The sequence below is a fragment of the Papaver somniferum genome, chromosome 8 (assembly GCF_003573695.1).
Source record: "Papaver somniferum cultivar HN1 chromosome 8, ASM357369v1, whole genome shotgun sequence".
NCBI lineage: Eukaryota > Viridiplantae > Streptophyta > Magnoliopsida > Ranunculales > Papaveraceae > Papaver > Papaver somniferum.
Genome location: NC_039365.1, coordinates 72,701,275 through 72,711,930, shown reverse-complemented (window position 1 = coordinate 72,711,930; position 10,656 = coordinate 72,701,275). Strand labels below are relative to the sequence as shown.

The 10,656-nt window shown below is 36.6% G+C and overlaps 1 protein-coding gene across 2 annotated transcripts; it reads right to left on the bottom strand.

Annotated features, from left to right (window-relative positions):
* Positions 1-4,738: 4,738 nt before the first annotated feature.
* On the bottom strand, positions 4,739-10,315 carry LOC113301561 (CDPK-related kinase 3-like). Of its 2 annotated transcripts, none has more exons than XR_003336374.1 (11): positions 9,429-10,315; positions 8,497-8,627; positions 7,958-7,999; positions 7,725-7,833; positions 7,560-7,638; positions 6,661-6,957; positions 6,444-6,553; positions 6,127-6,234; positions 5,947-6,009; positions 5,523-5,703; positions 4,739-5,438 (listed from the first exon to the last, which is right to left on the bottom strand). XR_003336374.1 is itself a non-coding variant. In XM_026550333.1 (11 exons), exons 1-11 carry the CDS (start codon positions 9,960-9,962, stop codon positions 5,301-5,303), a joined length of 1,779 nt encoding a protein of 592 aa, XP_026406118.1. In that variant the 5' UTR covers positions 9,963-10,314; the 3' UTR covers positions 4,739-5,300. The 2 variants fall into 2 exon arrangements, 1 of the variants encoding a protein (XP_026406118.1); XM_026550333.1 differs by having other exon boundaries at positions 5,523-5,690; positions 9,429-10,314.
* Between the last annotated feature and the right edge of the window lie 341 nt (positions 10,316-10,656).

Here is a 10,656-nt window from a genome sequence, read left to right as displayed (position 1 = left end):
TTCTCAGTTGATTATTCTGTTTGATAGTATTGCATAAAGATCACGAACCATCTTCTAATGCCTTCAGTAATTCCAGCCTCCTTTAGTGGAAAACTTGGTCTGATCTTCCTCTGTGCAATTTCTTAATGATCTTCTGATAGTAAAATCATTTAGTCACCACTAGTTTCGTCTGGACAACCGTGACCAGTCGGAGGAATCACAAGTATCCTCTACTACCAGAGTCTAACTAGGAGATTGTTCAGCTACTTTAACAAACCTGCCAAAAATCAAAAACTTAAACAGTCCGATTAACTTTTCTCTGTGGGAGACACACTTAGCGATCTTTCATGCAAAAGATCAAGCTTAATGGTACCACGAAGATGGAGGAGTTTTCTTCAGACCAACGTCTCGATATTGGTGCTAGGAAGAACCAGGTTTACAAACCCAATATCAGGCATATTTCAGCCGACGTACTATTTACACATCTTTCGTGTAATACAAACCACAGAGTAATACATCTCTTTTGTTGAGATGTAGACCGATCAATCTTAAAAGTAAGAGATCATGTAGCTGCAATTGTGCCAGCTTGTCCATTTAAACATGTCTAAACCTTTAAGGTTGACGAAATTAATGGACTTCCATCTACAACGCCCAACTAACATATTAAGACCTTGTTTTACCGAGAATCTTATCTCGAACTTCTGCTTTAAGCATTTTTGTGCTTTGGAGGACTCTTCAGAAGTTCCAATAAATTAGATGTTGCACAAATCAAATCTAGTAAATGCACAATTTATGAGCATGTGAGATGGTTCACATATACCTGGATAATATAAGCATTCACTTAGACGATTAACCACTTTCGTCCTTATTGTGCGAATGCATATGACATGGTAATTCTACAGGTAGGTGGAAACCTACAGTTATCTGTATATCTTACATATTCGCAATAACCACATCCTCTAGATGCATATCGAGTCCTTAAAGACTTCCAGACAAATACCAAAGAGGAAGTTGTATCCACAACAGGGAATATGTTTCTTTGTAATCCATCTCAGGTTTCTGTGAAAGACTTTGTGCCATTAGTTGACTTTACTTTTCTCACTATGCACATACACCCACGTGTAACCACTACGGGTTACATTATCGGATGTCGGAACTGCAAACACCCGTTTGTGTCCAAGAGTAGCTCACACTATCGAGTGTTCGGGCTGCAATACCAAATTTATGCATTTTTGCGAGAAACTGTTATTCTGCTTTGATCTCTCCTGGTTTAACCAATCATACCTTTGATGACATTCCCATAGAGAGTGGTTTAAACCAACAACACCTATGGTAGTATCAGTGGATACTTTGACTATGTCATCAACATTGATTGGATTACGATCGCAAATTTCTCTATTGCATGCATGCCTTATGTAAATCCTCTCATTTTGAGATTTCACAGCCTTTGCAGAAACTATACTCAGAGAAATTAGGTCTTCCACTGATAGTCTCTTTGAGAGCACTATCTTTCAATGATTGTGACTGGCTCTTCCTTTTAAGAGGTGCAGAATATTTCAAGTCAACTAGTCATCCACGCTCAAGGTGTGTTCTAAGTGACACACTTTCTGCTACATTTACATCTTCTCAAAAGCAATTTGATTTCCAATCTCTGAAGATGTCAAATCTTCGGCATGTCTTTCAGTGATGAAAACATCAAGATGAGATACATCCCGGATTATCTTTGTGCAAACCAGGATACTTCACGCCGTTTTTCAGGCGACAGCCTTTCCTTCCCCAAACGGTGGGAAGACTTTCTCATCAAATTTGCAAATCTTGTAATAGAGTAGTAATAACAGTGGAATATAGCACGTCTCAAACAGAAAAACATGACAATAGTTACATGAGTAATAAGTTCAAAGTGCACAAGAACATCAAATGTGCTCACCATCAATGACCAAAGCATTACTAGGATGATGGAAGTATGGTCTGGTAGTCATAAATGACTCGACATCTTACCTGGTGGTAACTGTGTATGTATACTCATATAGATTTTAAATGAAACTCTTGTTTGTCATGTCTGCGGAAACTCACTTTCAAGGGGTGGCGCTGCATAACAAGCGACCTCAATTAGTTTTCTCACTACGCTTTCACATAAACATCAAATTTGTGACTGATGCTAAGACTAAGTTTCAAGAGCGTACACAAGGGAGAAAACACTTCAATATGAACTAAGGTCCATATATGCCAATGATATAAACTTTGTCGATAATTCCTTTGCAAAGGAGGATATCCATCCACATCTATTTCAGTAGCTACTATGAATATTATCGACAACCAGTTATCAATCATTTAATAACGATCTTACATCATTCCCTAGAGTAGGGGGATATTCTAATCCATTTGGTACCAAATCTCAACATGCGGATATTCTTCGCCACGGGATATCAACGCAAATTTTATGGACATGCTCCTCGTCAGGAGATTTCAACTCACAACTCAAAGAGAATATGGACGTTATCTGATTGGATTGGCATACCTCCTATAAGAGGTTTTCGTCTATGCTTCTCAGCATATTTTCAGACGAAATAATCGCTGCGATTCCATGGCATGCCTTGCAAGGACTTTAATTTACGCCGAATCAAGCAAGCGTACTCTTGCTATATCTAGCAACAGAGTAGCCTCTAACACCTCAGGCATTTCTCGGTGTAAGAATTTAGATGAGACACAATTGGATTTAACTAATGTCGTCGACGATTCTCCCTCTGATCCTCAAGCGGGAATGTCTCATCAACAGAACCTTCAGTTCCGCACTACTCTACCTATCAAGGGAGCAACTGAGTGCAGAAAACAACAATAACATGCATCCCAGGAGAGATAACTGATCAGGTTTTCTCTCTCGTTTACTTTCCAGCTGGAATAATTTTAAGAATTTACATAGCCATATAAAATTAACAGTAAACTGTAAATGAATTTTGTGACCATAGAAACTATCTCAATATCAGTACCAGTCCTGCCAAGACGACCGATAGAGATCAACAACGATGAACATCATTTCAAATGCACGTACCGTGTCTTTTATGTCACAAAAATAGCAGAGCTCTTTCATGCTCAAAGATGGCTTATTCAAACCATTTTTTTTATGCTACCGTGTCGTATTGTTCCACTTCCGATGGTACGGTGTTCATCAGGTTCTTAAACCCGAGAACTATTGTGGTTCCCATATTCAAATATATGCCTACCACAATTGCATCTTCTATCCTTACCAAAGATAGACTTATTTGCATAGGTACAATTACAAATTTAATTCACCAAAATCATGATTTTAGGCAATAGCTCAGGCGAAGAGAAGACATGATATTAACTCTAAATATCATTTACGAAAATGCAAAACTTATTATCACTCGACGTTTGTATATCTACGAGGCACAGTTAACATTTGCAGCACTCTTTGTTGTTGACACAACATATACAAAATACAAATTAAGCACTAGCTCTTTAAAGCTCGTCGATGTATATAATTGGCGCATATAACGCACGTAAAGCTAGCGGGAACACATAAGGGCGCAAAATATGCAATTCTCCTTATTGCTCACCACAATATTATATACGGTGCATATATCTTCTCTAAAATCAAGCCGAACTATTTACCACAAAAATCAATGGTGAAACAAGGAAGAAAACATTCAAAATGCAATATATACGATTATAGCATAATAACGGCAAATCTCCAATTTCGTCCATCAGGATCGACGAAATATTAATTTATCAAAGTTGAAATATGAACACATTCTTTATATCTTAAAAGAAATTGTCTCATTATCAATTGCCGCCCATTTCAAGGACCGCTGATAGAGACTGGCTAACCATGTTAACCTAGTGTCCATTTTTCATCGCATTCCGACTTTAGGTGGAACGACTTTGAATTCTAGAGATTATCATAGCAAAGGAATATTAAAATTTTGCTATCCCTCGGGATGCAACAATTCCTCGCTCTGTCGATATTAAACCGTAAACAACACAAAATTATTGGTGTACCAACAAAGGAAATTTTATTCTCTACGCTATCCAAAAGGACGCGGAGAAACCTTCCGTTGGTTGGCTAAAGAGGAAATAATAAAATGCTGCAAAACTCAAATATTTGGCTAAATTCGAAAACCGAATAACATCGCAAATATGAGTCCTTGCTAATACGTACCTGTTTTGGATATCTCTTCATACCATATAATTACCTGTGCTCCAAATAACACATACTAGACACGGTAAGATGTCTAACTCTCTCTTTAACAAGTCCTAATTAAAATAGAAAATGAGTTAGACATAATAAAAATTGCATATACATAATTACTTAACAATAGTTAAATTTAATATGCAAGGATCGAAGAGAATTATCCTTGATAACATATTATGTTTTTATCGAATTACAGAAGTAATTCACTAATGTAGATCAGACAACTACTCGTTGTTGACTTTCATGTGTATAAGATGTACACTTATCACGTACTGTTTAGTTAGTATAAACGGAGAAGAAAGAAAAGATAAAAATGGAGAGAAAAAGGAACTGTATTCCCTTGTTCATTTTCTTCTCAATCTCGTCCAAGGTACAAGAAGCCCAAATGATGTGGGTTTATATATCAGTAGTATACAAGAGGATATACATGATTATAAAGGGTGTCTATCCGCACACACTTGACACGTCATAGCTAGTGTGGCTTCTCCTCGTGTATGTGTCATGCATAATGACACGTGAGACACAGTGGGTCCCACTTAAATGTGGTCATCCATAATCATCGTGATTTCCAATACCGATGAAATTTTTCCATAGAAAGAAAGTAATATCTTCCGAGGTTCTTAACATTCATAACAAACTGTCCCTAAAAACTTTAAGATCAGAGGGTACCAAAAAGAAAAAAATCTAATCAAGGGGCGGGGTGAAAAGAATGTATATAAGATACCTATAGAATAAGTCCAAGGTGAGATAAAGCACACTCCACAGCGCTTCCCGTTCCTAAAGTTCTGATCTAGGGGAACTTCAAATCTTCAGCATCATCTTCTTAGGAAACATCAGCTGAGGCCATAAATACCGCTTCGTTGATTACTCACTTGAATGGCTCATAATCAACCAGTTTGGCTGCCCCACCCGTCGGCACACCATAGAGAGATGAATCATACAATGTGACCTGAAGAGAGACATTCCCTGAAGAAGATCTCAGATCTAGCTAAACAACAATTCTATACAGACAGACATTTTCTCTATAAAAATAGAAAAAAAATTGGTATAATCCCTTTTTTCAAAGTCATAGATACTCAAACAATTGTTAACAGCCGCCCTTCAGTACAAACTATTGATGTCTTGTAACTGAGCTACGGATTGTCACACCATGCAAAAATTTGGTATATCCTAAGAAACTTAGCTTCCCATCGGCTGGTCTTATCCAATCATTAAGGATTGTATGGGATGAAAGACCGAGATTCATCTCCTGCATGACAAGTATAGCATACTCAGTTCAGAGAAGGAAGACTACATAAAGAGGTCAAACTGTCAATCAAAAATATGTGTTTACCCTCGCCAGTTCCTCAACCGAGATTACTTTGTTTCCTTCATGTTCAAAAAATTCAAAAGCTGTACTTGCAATGTGTTCCCACCCATCAAGAGCCTCTAGTTGATATGTGCTGATCGATGCAGCACAAAATTCTTCGAAGTCCATCTTTCTGTAAGCAAGCGCTTCCAGCTGAAATTATTAACTGTAAGCATTATTGCAAGTAAAATCACGTTGTCTTCTACTCATTTTGAAAGACCATCGATAAGATAGTTCAAAGTTCAGCCATTCATTGATTATCCATGTGATCAACTTCAAGATTGCGGATGAATATACATTATATTGAACTCTAAAAAAGTAAGTGTGCTGATTGTGGAGTAATTTCCGCTCTATGAAATGATACTTTATCAGAAAACTAATTTCACTACAAAAGCATGAGAAGACTCACTGCACTTAAAATGTCAGGCACCCTAGACTCCTTCATGGCATCAGTTGAATACCGCACGAGGGCCTGAAAAAAGTTTGGCACACCATGTTAAAGGACAAGATACGTTATATAAAAAAGACACACCATGTTGAAGTAAGTCCATCCAAATTATTGATTTTAACAAGAGAAAACTGGAATTACCATTTTGAAGTTCTCAAGGCCAACCTTCCCATCTCTATTAGGTTCCAACAGCTTGAACTGAGCCCTAAGGTACACAAGCTCATCCTCCGTCAAAGCTCTTGATAGAGCCTGAAAACAGGTATAATAATAAGATCCTTCAAGAATAAAATGTGGCAAAAAAATGACGGAGGTTTCAAATATATCTTGAGATTCTTCACAAATGAAATGTGTCTCTGGTGTAGGAAAAATTAGAATGCCAGTAGAAATACCAAAAAGAAAGTATCTATAGGATTAACGCCATTCATATATATGCAATGCAATTAAATGGCGAAAAGTACCTTCAGGGCTGCACGTTTGAATGGTGTAGCACGCAGGTACGACTTGACTAACTTATAAATTAATATATCCAGCGGCACAGGGCGGTGTTCATCTCGTAACCATGGGTGAGCTGCCAATTGAGAATTCTCAGTTTCCATTTTACACTCAAAAGACAAGTTATTGAGGCCGAGACATGAAACTGAACAAATAGATAAAACCAATGAGTAAGACGCTTACTGAGAGCTTGTGCTGCAGTCATTCTTTTCCTGTGGTCCTTATTCAGAAACCTTTTTACAAAATCTTTGGCTTCTGGAGATACCACAGGCCAAGGTAAGTCTTCAAAATTAGGATCAGCTCTTAGCACCGCGCGAAATATTCCTGACTCTGTTCGTGCCCAAAAAGGTCTGCTTCCACATAACAAGATATATGTTATGACGCCAATACTCCAAATATCTGCTTCCAGACTGTAGGATCTATGAAGGACTTCCGGTGCAACATAGTATGCACTCCCCACTATATCATTGAGTCTTTCATCTGTACAAAAGGAGCTGAAAGGTTAATTTCTTTGAACATCTAATATTTATCATTATTTGCAACAGCCCAAAATTCTACTATAGAAGAAACAATTTTGACCAAACGGTATAGTCTTTCAAAGTTCGAAAACAGGATTTGAAAGACATCTTTTAATAACTATTATAGTCCTAAAATGGAAACCCTTTATTAAATATTTTCTCTGGTGTATAAGCTAATTGTTAAAGAGATATGCATCAGGTTAAATGCATTGGTGTGATGCTACGGATTCCACCAAACGGCAGATACAAATACCAATTGGGGCGACTTAGTAAACTTTCTGACACCAGTAAAGGAAGTCGAAGTTTGTTGATAAGCGAAAGAAACTTATATGAAGGAATGACGAAATAACCCTCCTCATAAGTCATGCTAAGGGTTACCAATATGTTGAACCCCTGTGAGGGAGGTATTCAAACAATTTTCTACATCAGATACTAACTGTAAAGAAAGCCATGAATAACAAATCCAAAATAAGTAAGATAATCATTTAGCTAAAATATGCATGACATATAACAAAATACCCTTGCTGTGGTCCTAATATATACAGGATACTTAACAATTCTTACCTGGTCTTATAAAGTCAGAAAGACCAAAATCAATGATCTTCAATGGAGAATCTTCATCTCTAGTTGTAAATAGAAAATTCTGTTAAGCAGACAAGAGAAAGGTAAATTTGGTGGTAAAGTCTTAATATTATATACTCAGATAAAATATTGAGCTTGGATACAGACCTCTGGTTTTAAATCTCGGTGCACAACACCCTGCAAATGACAAAAAGCAACTACACCTAGAATTTGAACAATAATAGTTTTGGCATCATGCTCTGGATATCGACCACCTCTGCAGCAAGAAATTAAAAAAAATTGTGACTTTAAAGTTCCAGTATTCCTGCTCAACTCAGGAATGACCAAAACAACTCTAACAAATGGCATATATTCATACAACGATATTTACTCTTATTTACCTGGATAAAATTCTGTCAAGTAATTCTCCTCCTTCACACAACCTGGTAAGAATTTACACTTCAATGTCAGCAAAAAAGACCGTACGGCACTAAACAAATGAGGACATATGATACGAAGCTTGTACTTCAAGATTCAGTTTAGCATCTCAGGAACACACACTTGAACATTAGCACTTAAAGCCATTTCTAAAAATAAAAACACTAGCCAGTTAGTGGTGGAACCATTGATCAAATTTAACCTTTCAAGATATATCAGATGTGTATTCTACAAAAACATAATCCAAAGCAAACCTGTGATAGAGGTAGAAACTAGAAAGTAACTTGAACAACTAGAAAAGTCCATTAACACTATAATATTATCAAATAAAACCAGCTCATATATGACCCAAGAGAAAATCAGTACCCGAGCGGGATGTTTTTGAGGGTCTTTTTCTCAATGGATTTGTGGCACTTGCTTTTAAATTATCATTTACATAGATCTTTTCCTGAAATAGATTTGTAAAAATCTTAATTCAAGACGAAGACAAGAATTAACATACTCCATGATAATGTAGACATTATTTGCATCCTCACAAGCATCATGAAATTTGACCATGTTTCTATGACCAGCTAATCCTTTCAAGATTTTCACCTCCCGACGAACATCTTCAATAGATATCGCAGTTGTCATCTGCCAAAATCAAAGGTCATTTAGTTACTCGAGATAACTCGCATTAACATATTACTTTCATACTAGAAATACTTATATATGTTCCCTTTCTTTTTGGCATTAAAGTAATTGAAGTCTTTAACCTTACACGAAACATAAGACTCGTAATCTAAGTAGCATAGGGAAACAATTGTAGCTGATAACATTGGTCTTGAGGGAAGTGAAAACCGCATATAAGTGAAGATAGATTACCACCATATCCACATTACCAAAACACAACCTAATAACTAGAGTATCGGTAAAAAAAAAATCCATGACCTATGAAATCTAACTTATAGTTAACATATTAATGACTTACGAAATGAGACTGGTAGTTTGGTTGTTCTGGCTTTCATAACCCCTCATTTTCCTATATCCAACTTTAGAAATTTTGTTCAGTCTATAACACGTCATTTAAAGACCGAGAGTTAAATATCACCACAAGAATTGAATTCATCATAAAAAGACGTTTTCAATTCAGCATAAACTAACTAGACATAATATTAAAGAGGAAGAAAAATGCCATTTTTTGAATTTCCAAATTCGAAGGTACACACATACACCTTCAAATTCAATTGTTCTATAACCCTGCAGGCATTCAAAGAACCTAAATAAGTAATAAAAATCACTCCTTTTTACAGGGAAACCCCGCTTTAGAAAACCCTTTTGAGTAGAACCACATTAAAGCAACAAAACCCTCTACACATAAAACTTAAAAATTCAACTTTTAAGACTAAGATTATAATCAAAGTGAAATTATGAAAATGCAAAATAAATTTTCACCTTAGCTTTAGAAATAATCTTGACAGCAACTTCATGACCTTTAAGTTCACCTTTCTTAGCTTTAGCAGAGCAAGTATGCCCAAAATGACCTCTTCCAACTTCTTTCCCTAACTCATACTTACTCATAAAATCTTTTCTATAACCAAAACTTTTATCTAATTGTCTTTCTCCTCCACCACCTCCTTCTGATCCTTCTTCAGGAATCGGACCTTCTTTAGGTTTACTTGTTCTCTTCCTTAAGGCTGCCCTAATATGTTTAGCTGGGGATGGTGGTGGGAACTTACCAAAAAATCTCCTTGGGGTTGATTTTCCTGATCTTGCTGGTGATGGTGTTACCCCACCTGGTAATGGACTGTTATTTGTTCCAGTTGGATATGGACTTGGCCATGGACTCGTTGATGAAGACCGATTTGGGGTATTTCTTACCCCATTATTACTTGTTTGATTTTGATTATAACTTCCTCCGCCATTATTTTCGATTACTTCTTCATTTTCGCCAACTACTGTAACATTTTTTGCATAACACTGTCCCATTAAGAAAAAGAATTAAATTTTTGATTCTGAGATTTTTGATTTTTAAAAGGAGATCGAATCCGAGTCAAAATTTAAAAAACATCGAAACAGTCAAGATCAAAGACTTTGATTTTGACTGTAGATTTTTTTTCTTCTGAGATTGCGATCGAGAGAAGATTATTGATGATGATGATGATTATGATTATGATGAGTGAGAAAACGTTAAACCAAGAGAATAAATCGAAACTTGAGTCAGAGAGAAAGAGGGAGTTTTAGAGAGAGAGGAGGACACTGTGAGGTTTTGTTAAGAAAGAGAGAGAGGGGAAGAAGAAGCAAACAAACAAAAGAGAAGGTTTTTTCCTTTTTTTGAGAGAGAAATAGAGGATCGTGTGTAAAAACAAACAAATACAAAATGGTGATGTAGTAAGAAATTTAGGAGAGAAGAATCTGCTATGTTGTAGGCGGAATTTACGGCTTGGACCCATTTTTCATTTTCTTACACCATATTTTTACTCGTATCTAGGGGTGCACATATCCTACCCTTACCCGTCATCCTATCCTACCCGCCAGAATTTTTACTCGTATCCTATCCTACCCGCTATTGACGGGTAGGGTGACGAATAAATATTATTTTATCCGTCGTCAAATGGGTAGGGTGACGGATAAAACCCTAGATTATCCTACCCTACCTGCTTACCCGCCTCATATATGTAAA

Coding starts and splice junctions, on each gene's coding strand:
- LOC113301561 (XM_026550333.1), bottom strand. CDS start 9,962: ATGGGACAGTGTTATGCAAAAAATGTTACAGTAGTTGGCGAAAATGAA. Junction 8,000..8,496: donor AATGTCTACATTATCATGGA/GTATGTTAATTC, acceptor AATTCTTACCAG/GTTGTGTGAAGGAGGAGAAT. Junction 5,439..5,522: donor CGGTTGAGGAACTGGCGAGG/GTAAACACATAT, acceptor CTTGTCATGCAG/GAGATGAATCTCGGTCTTTC.